This window comes from Prorops nasuta, unplaced genomic scaffold, assembly GCF_024137725.1.
Source record: "Prorops nasuta isolate Cenicafe-Biocafe unplaced genomic scaffold, Cenicafe_Pnas_1.2 PNAS00012, whole genome shotgun sequence".
NCBI classification, from domain to species: domain Eukaryota; kingdom Metazoa; phylum Arthropoda; class Insecta; order Hymenoptera; family Bethylidae; genus Prorops; species Prorops nasuta.
The window spans coordinates 5,410,733-5,433,767 of NW_027116809.1; the positions used below are offsets into that span (position 1 = coordinate 5,410,733).

Below are 23,035 nucleotides of genomic sequence, written 5' to 3' on the forward strand. Positions count from 1 at the left end.
TTTTCCAAGTTAAATTACAGAGTGAAGCTATCTGAGCCACCCACGATTCAATTTCCTACTGTGTACTACTTGCCCGGACGGGCCAAATGTGTACTGTAGATGATAGTTCAAAGTGCAACTGATGAAGACTCAAATATACTTTACACTTTTCGGCCCGTCCGGGCAAGTATTACACACTAGGAAATTGAATCGTGGGTGGTTCAGCTAGCTTCACTCTGTAATTTAACTTGGAAAATGATATACTACACTGTAGTTGAAACCACACACGATTCAACTTCCCACTGTGTACGTATACAAAAATTATATAATAATTAATTATTCATTCATTTACTTGCCTGAATTTATGTGATCTCAATACTTTATGTTGCCGATTGATTGACTTACTTGCCTAATTTATTTGATTTTCATGCTTTATGTTGCCAGATATATTTATTAAGCAACCAGAAGAACTACTTCCTTTTCTGAAATATTTAACTGTAAAGTATTTTTTCAGATATTTTTGTCTAAAATTCTTTTTCTGCATTATTTCGTTTTTAGTGTATTATTTTTTATTGTAAAAGTATTGATGTTTGATGTGTGGAAATATATTTACCTAGAAATTTTTAAAGTAACATTTGAGTTTAAAAAATGTTTGGTCTTATAGGTTATTATGTTCAGTGGAATCACTTTCAATTACTTGCCGTCTTTTTTTTACACGAAAGTGTTTTTTTGGGGGATTTGTAAGACCTACAATATTTACAAAAGAATTAAACTTAACTTTTTAATTTATATCAAGATTATAGTGACCCACCTGTAGACTAATATAAGTATGGTTAGGATTATAATTTTTATCAATAAATTTAAATGCCTAAGTCCACAAAATTATTTAACAACCTAAATTCTTTAATCAAAATAAATGTTTGAAGGAACACGAATAATCTTATTTACTTAACTGCAATTGACCTTGTATCATCACCAATTTTTCCATTTTTTGGTGACCTCTCGTCTCAAAAATAAGGGTCTGTGATAGTTGGGTGTATCTTTGTTTCTTTCATAAAAATATACTATCGTACAAGTAGCTCAAATCCAAATGCTGATCAATTTGTATTGTAGGCAAATGATGGTTCTTTCAATCTATCGTATCTTCTATTATCTATTTACTACCAGCTATACTTTTGCACTTGTATATAGCCACGCAATAGTTTACATGGTAAGGGTCTGAATAAATTTTCCTAAAACACGTAACAAACTGTCTATATCTGTAGGCATGCACTATCCTCCTGCTATAAGCAGAATTGATATTCAACAATTGATTCTTTCTTTGTAAGCACACAATATCTTTACAATATATACAGAAAATTGATGTTTAATGATTGTTTACCAAATCTGAAAAAGCAAGTGTGAAAAGCATAATATTTTATCCAATTCCGTTAATCAATATATGTAAACTATCCTCTTTGGATTTTGAATCAAGTTTTACCAAATGGTTTTGAGTCAGAGGACAAGTATTACCATTTTCTATAATAATAGACTTGCACAGTGACTGAAATGTACTGAACAATGGCACTACGAGTAAGCCTAAAATCAAATTAATCATTTAACAATCTAAACTCTTCTATAAAAGTAAATATTTAAAGGAACATAAATCATCTCAATTGCTTACTGGTAGTTAACTTTGTACCATCTTCATTTTCTCCATTACTTGATGTTGTAACATCTTCCTGATTGAGTCTGTAATGCTCAGGTATATCTTTCTTTCTTTAATAAAAATATATTATCATACAAGTAGCTGAAATCCTACTGCTGGTCAACTTGCATTCTAATTAAATTACGGTTCTTTGAATGTATCTTATCTTCCAATATCCATTCACCACCAACCATAAGTTTGCACTTGTATACAGCCATGCAGAAGTTTGCATAATGAAAATCTGGATAATTTTTCCTAGGACGTGTAAATAATTTTTCATAAATGTAAGTACCCTATTTTTCCACAAAATGCAGCACTGATGTCCAATGATTGACCAAAAGGTTATTATTGTAACCTTTAACATCGTATATATTGTAACGTCGTATTTCGCGGCCTGGCCAAATAAGTGCTTTCACTAAGGTTATTACCTAAAAACCAAAAGTATCACTTATGGGCCTTGGTTTGCCAGGGGATAGGCAGTGACCAGAACCGACGCACAAGGCACACGGAGGGAATTATTGGCCGGGTAATCAAATAAGCGAATGATTAGTTTCTAAAAATACAACTTTACTTTAATTATTACGGATCAGCAAACGTTCTCATAGTTACAATAGGGTATTCCCTACGTTGTATTAAAATGATAATAGTTAATTATATAAACTTGTTATTTATAATGAAAAGGAGATCAAGTACAATAAACCGTTTACAAGGTGTTGGGCGCCAGCTTGCTAAATCCGCTAATATGACCCTTCGCGGCTGACCGGCTTGAGACTCGTCTCATGCATGAACCAAGACGCTTTGTAAATTTTACTTAAAATAACGGGGAAACGGCTAGGGCAAGGATATTCGAACGGGCTCGCGTTGGGAAAACTTCGAGAAGGCTCTGGATCGCCTTTCTCCGACGAGGGACTACACCCCGTTCTACAACGTATTCCTAGAATACAGGGAATCTCTACGTGATTCGCGACCCATCCATTAGCCCACTGTTCTTAAACCGCTCCCGAAAACGTAACAATTAATAAAAAGGAGCAATATCCAAATTAATTAATTACAAAATACCTGATATACGCTCAATACAAATATAAGAAAAATCATACGATTAATAATGCCGGACGAAACTCAAGGAAAGAGGAGTATAAGATTAAGGAAACCTGACTTCGCAAGTTCGAAGTCAGCTTTACCTGGAATAAACTATATATGCAGACAAAATGGGGATCCATGCAGGGCCCTTTTTAAGGACTACCACGTGAGTAGGGTAGTAAGGCCGGTTCTGCCCCCCCCCCCTCCTGTCCACTCGGATGAGCCTGGTTGCGAAGTAGTGGGGGGAGCCAAGAAGTGCTAAGCGGAGGTGGTGGGGGAAATCGGAGGCTCCACGTGAGCTCGCAGCAAGTATGGGCGAGAGGGTTGCGGGAGTGCACGAGGATCAGCAAGTGGTGGCGAGAGGGTTCCGGGGGTACGGGAGGATACTTGCAGCATTTTGACGTCACACTCCCACTCCTCTGATGTCAGGTCTCAGTTAGTAAAAGCAGTTTCCTAGATGGTAAAACAGATTCTCCCTGCGTTTTTTTTTTGCTCGCGTAACCTTGAATCTTTGCAGCATATTACTGACCCCGCTGAGCCCCCTTTACACTAAATGTAGCTGAGTGTGTTGCTTTTTTCCATAGCTCAGCAATTTTTAAACTAATATATAATAGCATGTGCAAATATTTGATTCATTCATTGAACAACCTATGCTTGGGTTAACTACTGCTAGGCACTAGGAGCAGAGACAAATCACGATGTCTTCAATTAAATATCAATAAGCACACTCATATTCTGCTCTTCCAAAGTTCTCTATCTTCTAGTTAATTTTATAAATCAACAAAACAAAAATAAACATTATTATATATGTTTTTATTGTAATAACAGTTAATTATAAAATGGTATTATTGAAAAATACATTGATTAAAATGTTGATAACATAAATGTACAATGTTACATTTTTTTAAGTTATATATTTTCAGAAGATAATAGTTCAACAATTATATCTCGTTTTTCTTGACCCAATCTTCTCCTTTCAGTGCTTGAAGCCACGGTAATAAAGCTGCTGGTTCACACATATAACATGCTTTTTTTAAAAAGACTACTCTATTTTAAAATGATATTTATAATTCGAAACTTCGTAACTATGAGATAGTAATTCCTGCTATAAGACCTTTTTAAATAGTTCTTGACAGATGTCAGTGTTAACTGAAAAGTACATACAATCATCATATGCATTCAATATTACTACGTAAAGGCTAGAATGCTATAAATATATACCTATTCGTTTACTTCATCTTCAATTATCATAGCACATTTTATAATTCACATCGAGGTGCTGATTGCATCGAATGGTTCGTATGCGAGCTCGAGAGCATTGCACGCATCGTCAGCGAAAAATTGAAGACTGTAATACCGATGAATACTCTTAGTGATGTTGAAATTTCGCGGCACTACAGTGAACCTAATTGTCACATTTGTGGAAAACCGTTTCTTCCAAATCAAGTGCGTATTCGCGATCATGATCACCTAACTGGTAGATATAGAGGACCGGCTCATAATAATTGCAACTTAAACTTTAAAGACTCACATGTTATTCCCGTAATTTTCCATAATTTATCCGGCTATGATTCACATTTTATTTTTGAGGCGATCGTGAATACGCTTGAGGGATCGGTAAATTTGCTGCCTATAAATAAGGAAAAATACACTTCATTTAGTAAATATCTGCGAAAGTATAATATTCAGCTAAGATTCATCGATTCGTTCAAATTTATGGCATCCAGTTTGGATAAATTGAGTTCATATCTGAATAGATCTCAGCTGAAAATTTTAGAGTCACAATTTTTGGAATTAAGTATTGAACAGTTCAGCCTCCTTACGAGAAAAGGTATTTTTCCTTACGATTATGTGGATAACATTACTCGCTTGGAAGAAACGGTTTTACCTGCACGAGAGTTGTTCCACAATAGACTGTCCGATAGCGATATCACGGAAGAAGCATATAATCATGCCAAAGAGGTATGGACCAAATTCTCTGTGACAACACTCGGGGAGTACAGCGATCTTTATTTAAAGACCGATGTCCTATTGTTGACCGATGTTTTCGAGAGTTTTCGAGATAGCTGCATGAAAAATTATAGTTTAGATCCCGCTCACTATTATACGCTTCCAGGCTTCACTTGGGACGCGATGCTCAAGCATACGGGAATCCGTCTGGAACTCTTCACAGACGTGGACATGTTGCTTTTTGTTGAACGCGGTATACGCGGTGGTTTGAGCCAGTGCTCCCACCGCTACGAAAGGGCCTACAATCGGTACATGCGAAACTACGATCCGACGGAGCCGTCGAAATACTTGATGTATTACGACGTTAATAATCTATATGGATGGGCAATGTGTCAACCGTTGCTTACCCACGGTTTCCAATGGATCGATGACGCTGCCAAACTCGACATCCTTAATGTGTCCGAGGATTCGTCCGAAGGTTATATTTTGGAGGTGGACTTGGAATATCCACGCGAGCTTCACGACAAACACTCCGATCTACCATTCTGCCCGGTGCGTGAGAAGCCGCCAGGTTCACACCAGGAGAAACTGCTCGCAACCGTCGACGATAAGACGCGTTATGTGATACACTACCGTGCTCTACAGCAGTGTATACGTAACGGTATCGTCTTAAAACGCATTTATCGAGGTGTAAAGTTCCAGCAGTCCACCTGGCTGAAGTCGTATATCGTATTAAATACACGCTTGCGGACAGCCTCAAAAAACGATTTCGAGAAGAATCTCTTCAAGCTAATGAACAACGCAGTATTTGGTAAGACTATGGAAAATGTTAGGAATAGAGTTGATGTGAGGCTCGTAACCAAGTGGGAGGGAAGATACGGGGCGGAAGCGTTGATTTCCAAACCGAATTTTCACAGTCGTGCGATATTTAAAGAGAATTTAGTCGCTATTCAATTGTCGAAATTATCCGCGAAGTTTGATAAGCCCGTGTACGTAGGCATGAGCATTTTAGATATTTCAAAGACCTATCTGTATGAATTCCATTACGATTATATGCTTCCTACATTCGGCAGTAAATGTAAAGCGATGTATACCGACACGGACAGTCTAGTGTACATTATCGAGTGTGATGATGTTTACTCGGTCATGAAACGTGATCTGGTCAAATTCGACACCAGCGATTACCCTGCTGATAATCGGTACGGCTTACCTCGAGTCAATAAAAAAAGTGCCTGGGCTAATGAAGGACGAGAACAATGGAAAGATCATGACCGAGTTCGTTGGACTGAGAGCGAAAATGTATACCTTTAAGGTGCAGGACTGTACGAAAATTACCAAAAAGGCTAAGGGGGTCAAAGGTTATGTTATCGATAGAAACATAACCTTTGACGACTACAAGGATTGTTTGGATAATTTCACCGTACAGTCCCGTAACCAAAATTTAATTCGTTCGAAATTGCACAAGGTGTTTTCCACTACTCAGCGAAAAATTGCTCTCAGTCCGTATGACGATAAGCGTCACAAAACACCCGGTTGCGTAGCGACTCTACCTTGGGGACATCATAGGTTAAAAGACTAGATTTTAATAGCTGTATTTATTGTATTATATTATATTACATAAATTATTATTATTATTATTACAAAACATTATTCTTATTTATCCACGAATTATCCGTTTTATCCATTCCTAACCATTTTACAAGTACCTTATTCCCTTTCTTACGCAATATCTTCTCTACCAAGTATACATCAGGATTAACTGTTTTTAAAAGTTCATATTCATAAAATCCACCATGTATGTCTGTACCACGAGAATCTCTAAGTAGATACGTGGCAGGATTTGTCCTTTGCACTTTTGTAATTTGAAATATTTCAGTAGTCCAATTCGGTGTGTAACCTTTAGCAAACGCATTTTTGTATTTACTGATTCGCACGAAATCACCAGCCTTGAACTTGGTACGTCCAACGATCTTAATGTTGCTATATACAGTAGCAAGCAGATGCTCAGCATGCTCAGGTTTCACGTCAACGGGACGCATTCCTATAGTACGATGTCTTCGCGCGTTATAATCATCCACCAGCTGTTGCAGTATATTTCGCCATTTGTAACTACCGTCCAGTGTAAAACGTTTCCACATTTCGGTTTTTAACGTTCGATTCCAATGCTCGACTATTGACGCTTTTAACGTGCTGTACGTGGAGTAATGATTTATTCCACGTTTTTTCATGAGCAGTTGAAACTCGTTGTTGTAAAATTCTTTACCATTATCAGTTTGCAAATATTTGGGACATCTTCCACTCTTTAAAATTTTTCCCATAGCTGTGGTCACTTCCTTACCACTTTTTGTCTTAAGCGCTACTGCCCAACCATACTTCGATAAGGTATCAATCACTGTCAGAATATAGTGATGACCAGTATCAACGTAATAACGCATATCAACAAGGTCAGCCTGCCAGAGATCATCGAAACCACGTATTATGACTTTTCGTCGTGGAAAATTTCTTCTCGCAGGGACATGTAATTCTTGCACCAGTTGTTTCTTTTCTTCACTCACGATTTTCCCAGATTCTCTTTTTACAACCTTTCCCCCAGGCACATATAATTTCTGTTTCTTTTCTTCACTCATGATTCTTTTTCTTTCGAAAGAAATCGATTATCATGAGTATAAAATGTATGATGCATCCTAAACATTCACTTTTTGGATCCATCATTAATCTTGCTGCTTGTTTGCAAAAGTTTTGCCTCAATCTCCTGTATTTTTTTATTTATTCTCTCTTCAATTTCCTCCTCCAATTTAGCTGAACTGTGTTGCAAGAACTTTATATTCACAGCACACAGGTTCAGCGGTCCAACCGACCTGTTTAGCGGTTCAATCGAGCTGTTCAGCGGTTCGATTGACCGGTTTAGCGGTTCAACCGACCGGTTTAGCGGTTCAACCGACCTGTTTAGCGGTTCAATCGAACTATTTAGCGGTTCAACCGACCTGTTTAGCGATTCAATCGAGCTGTTCAGCGGTTCAACCGACCTGTTTAGCGGTTCGATTGACCGGTTTAGCGGTTCGACCGACCGGTTTAGCGGTTCACCTGACCGGTTTAGCGGTTCAACCGACCTGTTTAGCGGTTCAACCAACCTGTTTAGCGGTTCAATCGAGCTGTTCAGCGGTTCGATTGACCGGTTTAGCGGTTCAATCGAACTATTTAGCGGTTCAACCGACCTGTTTAGCGATTCAATCGAGCTGTTCAGCGGTTCGATTGACCGGTTCAGCGGTTCGACCGACCGGTTCAACGGTTCACCTGACCGGTTTAGCGGTTCAACCGATCTGTTTAACGGTTCAATCGAGATGTTCAGCGGTTCGATTGACCTGTGTAGCGGTTCAATCGAGCTGTTTAGCGGTTCAACCGACCTGTTTAGCTGTTCAACCGACCTGTTCAGCAGTTCAGTCGAGTTGTTCAGCGGTTCAACCGACCTGTTTAGCAGTTCAATCGATTGGTTCAACGGTTCACCTAACCAGTTTAGTGGTTCGACCGACCTGTTTAGCGGTTCAATCAATCGGTTTAGCGGTTAACCGACCTCTTTAACGATTAGACCGACCGGTTTACCGATCCAAGTGACCCGTTTTTCTGTATAACTGGTTTGCTTAATAATGTAACCGGTCCGTTTTGTGTAATTAAAAGCTTTATACTGTTCAATGCACTACATTAAACTAACACTTTCCAGCACTGATATGAAGCTTTATGCTACTCGATGGTTGCATACTCATTGAATCCCTTCCGATATCGACCATTTTGCATACCACTGTCCTTATCAATTACTAAAAATCCATAATCTTCCTGCCAACACTTTGAACACAATTCGCAAAATTTTTCAAATGTCACATCAGTGTTTACATGATCTTTGTATACATGCTTCAAGTTAGTCCCATCCTGCTTAAAAATGATTATCATATTTGCATTGTCACGAATCAGATGTTTTGGGATCTTGGCATAGGTCTGACAAAGATGGAAGCAATCGATGCTCGAGTGCCGACCCATTGAAAAGTAGTCTCTTATATTGTCCTGCTTATCGCTTGCCACATCATCAAATATAAAGATTGAATTTGGTAATGCATCTGTCACATTTATAACCTCACTATTATTTGAAAATTGATGATAACCAATTTCCTCCATATCTGTCAATAGCTGTTCCAAGTAACGGTACTTCGGTTGCTGTAACGATTTCGAGTAAACGTACAGGTTGTCAAATCTTACACCGTGAGGACTCTCAATAAGACTTAGGAATACGTTTGTTTTCCCACGAATTTGAGGGTCCGCAAACTATACAGCGTATAGTTGACGGTAGCAAAGTTCCATGACGTTTCATATCACTAACGGTGGCAGTGTGATAATCGGTATTAGAGATATTGATACTTAATGGTTGCTTTACGAAATGCATTCTCGAACGACTGTGATGTTAAATCTTAATTGCACGAGCTATTTATAGGCATGAAATCGAAGAATTGAATCAGTTTTCATTATACCTGTATTTGTGTTGGATGTTACAAGTTTGGAGGAGTTAAGCAGTGATCAATTGGAATACGTACCGAAAATTGTACTTTTAAAGTACTTTTCACACAGTATTGACAGATATTGGATTAAATTACCCAAGCATATTCGTGCAGATCCTGAGGTTCAAAAATATCGCTATTGTTTACAACATTTCAATCTACCTAATACTACTCATGCGGATGGACTACCACCGTTGATAAAAGATTGTTATACATGTCGTGCGTTGGATATGGTTCATTTCTCAATAAAACAATAAACAAACTACCGTTTGAGCTTCATTTACCGGGATACAATTACTGTGGACCAGGAACTCGACTTCAAGAACGATTAGCACGCGGTGATCGAGGTGTGAATCAGTTGGATGAAGCCTGTCTAGAACACGATATCGCATATTCGCAATACAAAGACTTGTCGCAGCGTCATCAAGCTGATAAAGTGCTCGCAAAACGTGCACGTAGACGTATCACAGCTGCTGACGCAACCTTGGGTGAGCGTGCTGCAGCAACAGCTGTCTGGACGTCTATGAACGCAAAGCGTAAACTTGGTTTAGGATTACAAACAGATATGGTGAGGAAAGCAGCAGTGAGAAAAAATGGAAATAGTGCTGTAAAAAAACGGAAAATTCGAGTGCCTAAAAAACGGGGCGGCTTGTTGCCTTTGCTCCCACTGCTAGGTGCGGTGGGAGCACTAGCAGGTGGAGCATCAGGTATAGCGAAAGCTGTAAACGATGCCAGAGCTGCGAAAAAACAGTTGGAAGAAATGCAGCGTCACAATCGTATGATAGAAGCAACTGCAAGAGGTGGACGGAGGCTGTATCTCGCACCGTACAAACGAAGCGGAGGAGGGGTAGCAAAAAAATCAATGTCAAAGAAACGAACAAAAAAGTAACTGTACACGGTCTACCAAGATCTGGTGCTACAAGTAATATTCAATTATCTCACGTATGTCGTGATATACCAAATTTCCGTGGAATCTTTATGCGTACAAGTCTACCACGAAACGGTCCATGGTCTAATGAATGTGCAATCGTTAACCTTGACGATTCTAATGGTCCAGGCACTCACTGGGTTGCCTACGTTAAATGCAATAATCTTGTAAAGTATTTCGATTTTTTCGGTAATCTGAAACCACCGACTGAACTTGTTCGGTACTTCGGTCCGCTTAGTACAATTTATTACAATCATGACCAATATCAGTCGTATGATACGAGCATTTGTGGTCAGTTGTGTGTTAAATTTCTAAGAGAACAGACGAAATGTCTTTAACATTTACGCTATCAGGACACGGTCATGTGTTGGAATCAAATTTTTTCCCACCGATCAATCTGGATGACGGTCATTATGAGCTGGGGCTCGTAGATTTTCAAAGTTTCTACTCGATCGCCAATGTAGATGAGACGAATAATAATTTTTACTTTGGTAAAAATAAACTAATAACCATACCTACAGGCTGTTAAGAGTTGAGTGCGATAAATGAATACTTGCGTATGCGGTTGGAGTTACCGTATGATGATAATGTTATTATTCTGCGTGCCAATAATAACACACTGAGAAGTGAAATAATGTGTAAATATTCTATTGATTTTACAAAAATTAATAATATTGGTTCTCTGCTAGGATTTTCGTCGGACCGCGTAATCCTACCAAACACTTGGGCTGAATCGGACGAACCTGTGAATATTTTAAAAGTAAATATTCTACGTATCGAATGTAACATTACCGCTGGTGCATATACGAACGGTAGACCACAACATGTCATCCACGAATTTTTCCCAAGCGTTCCACCAGGTTATAAAATCTCTGAAACACCGAAGAACGTCATTTACTTGCCAGTCATTGCAAGGGTAATCGATCGTCTCACATTACGTATTCTCGATCAAGACAATCGTCCTGTAAATTTTGGAAAGGAGGAAATCACCATACGATTACACATTAGAAGATGTTGATTTATAAGAATACCGACGATTATAAACCAACATTACTCGATGAACCAATCAGTAAATTAGCTGCAACAGAGCTGAACACATCAGTTCAGAGTGAAATAGGGAAAAACGTGATCGGTGGCAAAAAAAGTTTTGACAAAAAAAAATATAGATTTTTTACACTCATTGGGTCTGACTGTGAAGAAAAGAAATCATGGATCCATTGAACGTTACTGCACAGCCTGCGTACGACAACCGCATCACTAAATTGGAAATACATGCTTACAATCCGTATGCGAATGCATCATTGGGAAATAGCGATGAAATTCGTATCCCAATATAACAGCAAGATTTGATTCTTTTGCCCAGTGGTAGTTACCTCTACATAGAGGGGAAGCTGATTGAAGGTACTCGTGCTGCTACTACACCTTTGACGGATAAAGTTATGCTCGACGCTAATTCCATGGCATTTCTATTCGATTAAATTCGTTATGAATTGAACGGTATTGAAATTGATCGGTACAAAAACGTTGGTATCACTACCAGTATAAAGAATCTCATATCTTTAAGCAGTGAAGAGAGTATGAGTCTACGTCATTCTGGCTGGTTCGTTGCCACTCAAGAGCGTGAAAATGTTGCTGACACATTCAGCTTTTGCATTCCCCTGCATATGCTATTGGGATTCTGCGAAGATTACAAACGTGTCGTTATCAATGCACGCCATGAGCTCGTTCTGATACGAGCGCGTAATGATATAAATTCAATATTTTCTTCGAATCAGTTTACCGATTCTGGGATTGAACTGCACCGAGTGCAATGGAGAATGCCTCACGTAACTTTAAATGAATTTACCAAACTACAATTTCTACGCATTATCGAGCAGAATAAAAATCTCACCATGGCTTTTCGTTCCTGGGAGCTCTACGAATATCCCCTTTTACCTCAAACACAGCGACATACATGGGCTGTGAAAGCGGCTACACAATTGGAGAAGCCTCGATACGTGATACTGGCGATTAGAAAAAATAAGAAGAACGATCAATACTCGAATGTACTTAAATTTAGCGATTGCGATGTACGTGATGTTAAAGTCTATTTAAATTCTGAGTTTTATCCATACGATCGTCTCGACACTGATTTCACGAAATCTCGCTACTCCGTACTCTATGATATGTATGTAAAGTTTTTCCACTCATATTATGCTGGAGAAAAACTGTCGAAACCAATGCTCGATTACCTAAACTTCTTGCAATACGGTCCGCTCTTTGTAATTGATTGTTCACACCAGAACGAGTCGGTTAAAACAGGCACGGTCGACGTTAAGATTGAAATCGAGTGTTGGAAAAATATTCCGAGTAATATACAGCCTATTGTTTAATTATACATGATAAAATTGTAGACTATAATTCGCTTACGAATATTGTTAGAAATGTAAGTTAGATATGTAAGGTTAGAAAAAAATAAAGCACTTTTTAATAAATATATATAAAGCATTTATTCACTCATTTATTATACAAATCATTTATTGTTTAATCTTAAATTCTAAATTATTATATTTCCCACCTAAATATTTCATGATCAAAATATTTTTTGATGCTGCATTTATCAGCTCCGTAAACTGATCCTGCGATTCGAGTAAGGCAACCATCCGGGCAGGGGGATAAAACCAATCCTCCGTTAATAGTTTCGCTATTATCCTCATTCCATATTTAGTCTTTATTTTCATCATTTCAATTATTTCATATTCTTTATTTTCCTCGAGACTGTTTAATTTAACAAATGTCTTCTCAGGGATGAAAGCGAATGCATTAACTCCAGTTAAAAATGCCATTTTATCTAGACCCTTTATTGCAGAAGAATATTATTATTATTATTATCGAAAATTAAAACAATATTTGAATAATATATTTCTACCTTTCTTTATCAGTTGAGACTGAGGTATAAACTGATCTGGGTATTCTTACTGGTTGTGGTTGATGCACTAACTAAAGTACTGATCTGAAGATTCTTGCTGGTTGTGCGGTCGATGCACTAACTAGAGTTTGAACAGATTGAAGCTGGTTCACTATTGTTCGAATCCATTTATATAGAAAAATTGTTGATGGAGGGGGTAAATAATTTTGTGTTGAAAACGTGTGCAGATGTTTAATATGTCATCAACACTGATTAGTAAGATGATATACTGCTGATTAATCAAATTATGACTCTATTAAAAGAATATGCATGAATCATTCAAGGACATTTTGATGATCTTCAATGTGTTAGCGATCAACATATCTGTAAAGATCTATGATCTGGATAAAATATAAATTAATATTTTTAAAAAAAAATATGATCTTGCTGAAGATCTCAATTTCACCATACGTAGACATATCGTTATACGTTAAGGTCCAGTGTGGAGCGTATAAGAGATACTAAATTTTCATCACGTGCTGATATTTAATACGTCAAAGATATTTGTATATCTAAAGCAGGCTTCTCTCTTGCTGAAATTTGATGCATCAAAAGTATTTGAACATCCAAAACATACATCGTTTATACAAACCTTTCTAATATGTATCATATTTAAGAATTAAACGACATAGGCTTAGTAATAAAATCATTGTTCTATTAAAAGCATGCGTATGATTGTATATCTGAAGCATCAAAAGTATTTGTACATCCGAAACATACATTGTTCATACAAATCTTTCTAATATACAGGGTGTGTGATTTAAGGTGGCCAACCGGGGAAATTTGGAAAGAGGAGGGGATTTGAAGGCGAAAATCCTAATAAATTTTTTTTCTATCACCCTTAGTTTAGGAGTAATTAATTATTGAAATTATTAAACTGGGCCGGCCGCTGATTGGCCGAGATTCGGGGGGACGTCTTATTGCTATTTAAAAGTCCAATAATACACGCGTGTCTGTTTCGAGTGGCTCAACGTGTGCGTGTGTGATTTGATGTAGTATTAGTCGAGCGTCGAGTGAAAAAAACAAGTCAGACGTAAACAAACCTGAGCGTTCGGCTGACAAAAATTTTAACTTGCGCAATTTGCGTAAAACTTTTTTATAATTACTATAAATGGATTGTATACATTTTTACGATGAAAATGAGTCCAAACTCGGTATAATTACGACCAATTTGAAGTTTAATTGAATAAACTAATGAAAGATTAGAGCTACTCAAAAATAGTCGCATTTATGGCGTTTTTGAACTCATTTTCATCTTAATAACGTATACAAGTCATTAATAATAATTTCAAAATAGTTTCACGTGAATTTTACTAGTTAAAATTGTTGTACGTACGATTACATATTTTTGTTCGTTTACGGTATTGACAGGATCGCTCTGAGCACGGTCACCATGGCAATACCTAAAGATATGATACCGAAAGGAAATCTGGAATAATTATAATTTCATGATTTTATCAAATTTAAAATCGCGCCTAGCATAAACGAATCCTATTAATTTCAACCCAGCCCAGATGTTAATATGGGACAAGAACTAATGATTTGTTTATTTATCTACTACTATCATTTCCCCACCACCTTGCGGTAGATAGCGCGGTGCGTTTTTTTTTAAAGTGGTTTCCCCAAGAGGCCTAATCCACTATTATCGTTTAGTGACGCAGGTGCTCGATGTGCCATCCATTCTGCTCAACGCAGAGTTTGGCTCGATCGACGATTCCTCTCGTTGCCCTGCTCACCATGTCCGGCGTGATGGTATTGGAGGCCGCTATGATTGACTCGCGTACTTCTTCTTGGTTACCTTCACGCCGGTGTTCGACCAAATCTTTCACATGCCCCCATAAGAAATAATCCAGCGGATTAAGATCGGGAGACCTTGCCGGCCACGCGATTGGCCCCCCACGGCCTATCCATCTATCTGGGAAACGCATGTTTAATATATGACGCACAGTTATTCGAAAATGTGCAGGTGCTCCATCGTGTTGGAAAATTAACTTTTCCCGCACGAGAAGTGGCACATCTTCCAAAAGCAAGTTTAGCTCTTGTTCTAAAAACTGTACGTAAATTTCCCCGTTGAGTCTTGGCAGAAGAACATACGGACCGGTATCTATGCGATACAAAATAAACCATTTAGAATATTTAAACTAAAAGTTAAAGGTTTTCTTACGTACGATTTTATTCCCGACTAGACCAGCCCATACATTGATCGACCACTGGTACTGAAATGCACCTTAACGCATAGCAAGGAAATTCACTTCACGCCAAACTACGCGGTTCTTAGAATTAAACATTTTATTTGGAGTAAAAGTACTCAACAGGCCAAAGGGTTCGGTGCCGGAAATTTAGACCTTTGCTGCATAGTACGAGTCATCCTTTTTTTTCTTCAGAAATCTTATTACGTCGGCTATTGAGTAGTAATTAAATTTGTACAACTAAAAATATCTCTTAGCAATAATATATCTGGGCTGAATTGTCTCTCGGAAGTAGTTGTTGTACCTATGTAAAATGATATGAATGCAAACTAATCCGTTTTAGGATTCCGCGCACTGTGTATTGCGTACAATTATTCCCCCTCATTACTCTACTGATTGCCTCCTTCATTCAAGAGAAAAAAATATTCTCCTCCAACTTCGCCGTCGCATTTCGGGCATTAAAGGTTTCTCGTTTTCTATGCACTAAATACGTATTTCTCAAATGCGTGTTATCAGTCTGGAAATTAACATCTTGATGGGTGACGTCGATTAGGGAAACGTGTAGAATTCAGTCTTTCTGCAGCACTTGCATTTCATCTGACATGCCGAATGCAATTATAATATCAGTCAATTCTACGTTAGAGAAGTTCATTTTTACCAAAAATCATACATAACTGTCTTTGGTAACGACGAAGCAAGCTCTTCGAGTTTTAGAAACAACTCGGTTAAAAACGTAAACATTATGCACACAAAAGATCTTCTGAGTAAAATAGAAGATGTGCGCGCAACATGTTTACATTTTTTATGTGCATAATGTTTACGTTTTTAACCAAATCATTGCTAAAGCTCAAACCTTTCTTCATCGTTAGCAAAGGCAGTAGTGTTTGATTTTCGGTAAAAATGAGTTTCTCAAACGCAGAATTATGTGATATCATAATTACATTCGGCATGGCCGATGAAAATGCAAGTGCCGCGGAAAGACTATATGCTACACGTTTCCCTAATCGACGTCACCCATCAAGACGTGTAATTTCGCGGTTGGTTACGCGTTTTCGAGAAAATGCGTGCTTAGTGCATCAAACACGGGAAAGGTGCAATGCGCGAAATGTGACGGTGGAATTGGAGGAGGAGATTTTGGACCTATTTTTGAACGAAGGGGGTACAATTAGAAGCGTAATGCAGGAAACAAATAGTACGCAACACACAGTGCGTGAAGTTTTAAAGCGAAATGGTTTGCGCCCATACCACTTTACGCGGGTACAGCAGCTACTTCCGAAGGACTATGTAGCCCGAATATATTTTTGTGAAGGTATGTTTAGTTGTACAAATTGAACTATTATTGAATAGCCATTTTCTACTAACATTCTCTGAAAAAATAGGATTACTCGCACAATGCCGAAGAGATCCGAGTTTCCCAGACCGAATTCTTTGGAGCGATGAGTCAACTTTTACGCCGAATGGAATGTTCAATTCCAAGAACCACGTGCTTTGGCGTGAAGAGAATCCCCATGCAATGCGGCAAGGTGCTTTTCAATACCGGTGGTCAATTAATGTATGGGCTGGTGTAGTCGGGGATAAAATCGTACGTAAGAAAACCTTTAACTTTTAGTTTAATTATTCTAAATGGTATATTTTGTATCGCATAGATCGGTCCGTATTTTCTTCCGCCAAGACTCAACGGGGAAATTTACGCACAGTTTTTAGAACAAGAGCTAAACTGGCTTTTGGAAGATGTGCCACTTCTCGTGCGGGAAATGTTAATTTTCCAACACGATGGAGCACCTGCACATTTTCGAACAACTGTGCGTCATATATTAAACATGCGTTTCCCAGATAGATGGATAGGCCGTGGGGGGCCAATCGCCTGGCCGGCAAGGTCTCCCGATCTTAATCCGCTGGATTATTTCTTATGGGGGCATGTGAAAGATTTGGTCGAACATCGGCGTGAAGGTAACCAAGAAGAAGTACGCGAGTCAATCATAGCGGCCTTCAATACCATCACGCCGGACATGGTGAGCAGGGCAACAAGAGGAATCGTCGATCGAGCCAAACTCTGCGTTGAGCAGAATGGATGGCACATCGAGCACCTGCGTCACTAAATGATAATAGTGGATTAGGCCTCCTGGGGAAACCACTTTAAAAAAAACGCACCGCGCTATCTACCGCAAGGTGGTGGGGAAATGATAGTAGTAGATAAATAAACAAATCATTAGTTCTTGTCCCATATTAACATCTGGGCTGGGTTGAAATTACTAGGATTCGTTTATGCTAGGCGCGATTTTGAATTTGATAAAATCATGAAATTATAATTATTCCAGATTTCCCTTCGGCATCATATCTTTAGGTATTGCCATGGTGACCGTGCTCAGAGCGATCCTGTCAATACCGTAAACGAACAAAAATATGTAATCGTACGTACAACAATTTTAACTAGTAAAATTCACGTGAAACTATTTTTAAATTATTATTAATGACTTGTATACGTTATTAAGATGAAAATGAGTTCAAAAACGCCATAAATGCGACTATTTTTGAGTAGCTCTAATCTTTCATTAGTTTATTCAATTAAACTTCAAATTGGTCGTAATTATACCGAGTTTGGACTCATTTTCATCGTAAAAATGTATACAATCCATTTATAGTAATTATAAAAAAGTTTTACGCAAATTGCGCAAGTTAAAATTTTTGTCAGCCGAACGCTCAGGTTTGTTTACGTCTGACTTGTTTTTTTCACTCGACGCTCGACGCTCGACTAATACTACATCAAATCACACACGCACACGTTGAGCCACTCGAAACAGACACGCGTGTATTATTGGACTTTTAAATAGCAATAAGACGTCCCCCCGAATCTCGGCCAATCAGCGGCCGGCCCAGTTTAATAATTTCAATAATTAATTACTCCTAAACTAAGGGTGATAGAGAAAAAATTTATTAGGATTTTCGCCTTCAAATCCCCTCCTCTTTCCAAATTTCCCCGGTTGGCCACCTTAAATCACACACCCTGTATATCATATTTAAGAATAAAACGACATAGGCTTATTAATAAAATTATTCTTCTTCTTTTATTAAAAGCATGTGTATGTGTTATACCTTAAACGTTTCTGCCTTGAAACTCTATTCCGTTGATTCTCACGATGATTTTGGTTTCATCGCTTAGCAAGATGATGATGATATGTGTTTGCTTATCTAAAGTAGGGTGTAATTCCATCAAAAGAAATAAAATATGAATGATAAGTACACACACTTCCAACGTTTCTGTTGAAAGGGTGTCTTTTATTAAGGTAGTTGGTGGTGGAAATGTTTTAAATACTTGAGTAGCTCTAAACAGTTCATTAGATTTTTGTTTCATCCTCTGCTTTAACAGTTTAAAGTAAAGGAGACATTTTGAAGAAAAAATATTTCAATGGCTTATATTAAAGTTATATACAATTGTAGTGACAATATATTAAATGAAATTGAAAGAGATATGAACTTATTATTTGAATTACTATTTCAAATTAATACAAATATGCAACGTTGTGAGGAAATTATAAGTGATGATTGTAGCGAGGAATATATTGATGTTATTGAAATAATCGATGGTGAGAACGAGACAATGATTGAAGATGAAGTAACTGAAGTATTGACCGCAGATGATTCTGATGATGTTAATACTGTAATTCAAATAATTGACAGTGATAATAGTGATGATATTCAGGACAATTTTTCGATTTTTGAAAATAATAAAGTTACTGGAATAATCAACAGAGAGAATGACATGATAATTGAAGATGAAGTAAACGAAGTATTCAATGTAGATGATTCTAATGATGCTAATACTGTAATTGAAATAATTGACAGTGATAATAGTGATGATAGTGATGATTGTAGCGAAGAATATATTGATGTTATTGAAATGATCAACGGTGAGAACGAGACAATGGTTGAAGATAAAGTAGCTGAAGTATTGACCGCAGATGATTCTGATGATGCTAATACTGTAATTCAACTAATTGACAGTGATAATAGTGATGATATTAAGGACAATTTCTCGATTTTTGAAAATAATAAAGTTACTGGAATAATCGACAGCCAGAATGCTATGATAATTGAAGATGAAGTAAACGAATAGGTATTGTAACGTTGCGTTCTCGCAACGTTACTATAGCTGCCATCTAGCGCTTTGCTAATCTCAAGCGCTAGATAGGCGGGTCGCGTACGAACTAGGGAGTTATCAACCGATAGGTATTGATCTAGGATCGATAACTTGTCGGCTCCCTAGTGCCGCGCGATGGGTGTAGCGGGGCAGCGGCGGGACAGGCGCAGGGCCTTACCTGCTCCCGCGGACTGCCCCGACACACGTAGTTTAGAGGTCTAAGGTGACACTTGGTGCTTGGTAGATTCCCCGCCGCCGATAAAATTTCGCGACCAAAGCCACAGCCGCTACATATAACATCATACCCAGTGATAGTGAGTGCAGCGACTGCAGCCCGGCCGCGAAACCATACCGGACAGCGGAGACTATCCACCCTTCGGGCCAGTGTCCAGGGAGAAGGAGAGAGAGAGACGAGAGCGAGAGCGAGAGAGAGAGAGAGAGGCGAGAGCGAGAACGAGAGAGAGAGAGAGCAAGGAGAGGAAGAAGAGAGCCAGCCCTAGAAAGCTGAAGTAAGGGTGATTATTCGTTGTGTATTATAGTCCTGTGACGTCCCGGGGTGTGCTAGGGCTTTAGGGCTCGTAGCACCGAACGGTTTATAGGGAACCGCTGGCCCCGCTCACCTGTCAAGGGTAAGCGGGCAACTTAGCGGAGTGGTCATTCCGTCGGACCTGTACATCGCGTCAGTGAGTGTGAAAGCGCGACTTAGTAAAAGTGTTCGCGATTACATCGACTCCGCGTGAGTTTGACCGTTGACAGGGACGGTCCCTTCAGTCATTTCAAGGCCGCGGACTTTGCATAGTTATCGTGAGGACTCGCGACCTTAGGCGTCATATAGTAAACAATCCGGGTCGTTGTGGTGTTTAAGCGCGGGAACGGAGCGGGTGCGGGTAACCGTCGCGGGACGCGCACGCGCGAAAGGAGGGACTTATCCGCGTGGTGTCGAGTACTAGTTAGCCTAGGGATCCGCCGGTGGCGCGCGAGTACCGCGCGACTCGGTGGGGCCGCCGCGAACGCCAACTAGTGGCTCGAGCGCGAGGCTAGCTAGTACGTCATCGGGACTTCAGCCGCGTTCGCACCACTTAGGCCGCGTCCACACGTAGGACCCAGCGTAACTCCCCACTACCGTGTAACGCGAAACGGACCTTGTATTGATTACTGATATTATAATAAAGAGAGTTTTACCGAACGTAGCGAGTTATTATATTAGCACCCCATTCCCGATAGCCGCGTACGAGGGTTAGAACCCCCTCTGTATAAATAAATATTCGGGTCTTATCAAAAGTACATCGAAGGCGCCCGGGTCTAGTAGGAAGTCGCCTATTGGGACGCGAACGCGATCGGTGAGGGATCACTCCTCCCTCCCCTTCCATCCCATCCCCAGGGATAGCCAGTAGCGTCACAATTTGGCGCCCAACGTGGGGCCCACGGAGTGAGGTCTCGTACGCGTGGTAGAGTGCTAATTTTTTTTTAGATTTGAGAATAGTTTTTGGCGAGAGTAAGATTTTTTTTTGGGAATTGAGAACAATTTTTTTTTGTAGGACGAGTAGCGGAAAATTTTTTTTTCTCGCACCCCTATCGCGGATAGAATTTTTTTTTGTTTTTTGCGGAAATAGAGAATTATGTCGGATTCCGACAAATCGAGTGGAATGTCAGTACGCGATCGTGAAATATTAACGGAGCGTAACGAATTACGACGGTACGCGAAAAATATGCCGCGTAGTAAATTAATCATGGCGCTGACGGACGCGGAGCTAAATACACGCGATAGCTCGGAAGATCAACTACGCGATCGATTTGTGCGTCATAGGTTACGTGAGAGTTTCGGACCGGAAGCAGCTCAGTGGAATCCGCGGGTGGATGAATTGGAACCATTCCACCCCGCCGTCCCACCTCAGCCGCTTCCAACACCTTCGGCGATAAAAACCAACGAGGACGAATTAGCGACACCGAAAACGAACCCGAAATTAAGTCGGCAATCGGAAGATGCGCTTCGTGAATTGTTTGAGACCCCTCGGGGAGGGGAAACTTCGCGACAGATAAACATGTCAGAAGAGAGTAGCGACTCGAATTTGACATGTATTGATAAAAATCGCAAACTAACGCCGAAACCGAAACGAGGGGTTACGTTTGAATCAGATTCAGACAGGTCGGGCTTCCGAAGGCGTGATCTTGACGAGCGGTCTTCGGAACCACCCAACCGAACCCCAGCGAACCCGGAGTATTCGAGGGAACGAAATGCGCCGGTAGGAGTGGGAAATTCCGCATTAGGAGCGGTTCCGCCCGAACTACTAGCTAGCATCGTGCAATTAGTAATTGCGTATCAGTCGGCAGGAGCGCAAGGGTCTGCACCGGTCGAAAGGGCACCGGAGATGCCGCAACCCCGCGAAATTAGTAGAGATTCGCCGGGAACAAGCCGGGGTGCGACTAGTCGCCGTCGACAACCCTCTGAATACCGATCGCGAAATAGATCATCGAGTTCGGAAAGATCGAGCGAGTCTAGCTCACGATACTCCAGCCGGAGAGGAACACGGGTAATAGATGCTTTCCGGAAATGGGGTATTCGGTTTAGGAATCACGATGCTGACGACGCCGAAGACTTTATAGAGAACTTAGAACATTGCCGCAATGTTTCCGACCTAACGTTTAGCGAGATCAGGGAAACCCTCCCCGTCGTGTTGAGCGGGGAAGCCAAAGCCTGGTTTAAGGTCGAAGGCAGCTCCTGCTCAACATGGCGTGACTTCCGCGAGGCCTTCCTCAGCCAATTCGGGGATGAGGAGGATAACGACGCGAAATGGGAGAAGGCGCGACAACAGACACAAAGGGAGGGCGAATCGATCAAGGCGTATTTGGTGCGTATTCGGTCGATTCTAAAAGAAATTAGGCCGACCCCTTCCGTCTCGGTTCAATTGGACCTGGTTTATCGAAACCTACGTCCCAATTACCGCCGTAGAATGTTTCGTAGGGATTTTGATTCATTCACGGGTTTGCGCGAAATAGGTCGGGAAATAGAGAAGAACGCGGAGATAGACAAGGCGTTTAAACCACCGCCTGGAGCTACGAAAACGCGCGAAGAGGATAAATCGTCGCGTAAAAATCGTGAAGCTCTCTCTGCAGTTTCCGAGAAAAGCGAAAAACAGCCCGGAAAACAGACAAAAAGCGACGCAACCGGCAAGAACGCGAAGAAATCGGACGAGGAGAAGCCGAAAAAGAAAAAGTCGCGTTCAAGGAGAGGAAAACGCGGTAAATCCAAACGACGCTCGTCTGGATCGACCAGCGACTCTAGCTCGGGGTCAGATAGTTCGCGGGAATCTCCTAAGAAACCGTCTGGGAGATCGTCCCGAAGATATTCTGACAAGGGGAGTAGGAAAGGGAGCTCAAGCCATAGCGGACACCGTAGCAATTCGTCGGACGAGCTAGGTGCTATCGCTGCAGCTCCAAGACAAGGTCAGAGAAGACCAACCTCCTCCTCACGAGCGCCGGGAGGACATGTAGCGGGTCAGTCGCGATATCAGGATCGTGGGGTTCAACTCCGCGACGCAGCGATATGCCATCGTTGTGGAGGAAGAGGACACTACGCGAGAGAGTGTCCTTCG

The 23,035-nt window shown here is 40.1% G+C and overlaps 1 protein-coding gene across 1 annotated transcript in view; it reads left to right on the forward strand.

Annotated features, from left to right (window-relative positions):
• Positions 1 to 23,035, forward strand: part of LOC136777841 (neprilysin-1-like) — an 889,524-nt gene that overhangs the window by 273,873 nt on the left and 592,616 nt on the right. Inside the window, exon 4 of the mRNA XM_066734432.1 lies at positions 5,342 to 5,357. Within this exon, the coding sequence (XP_066590529.1) occupies positions 5,342 to 5,357 (16 nt within the window). The remainder of the gene's footprint in view (positions 1 to 5,341; positions 5,358 to 23,035) is intronic.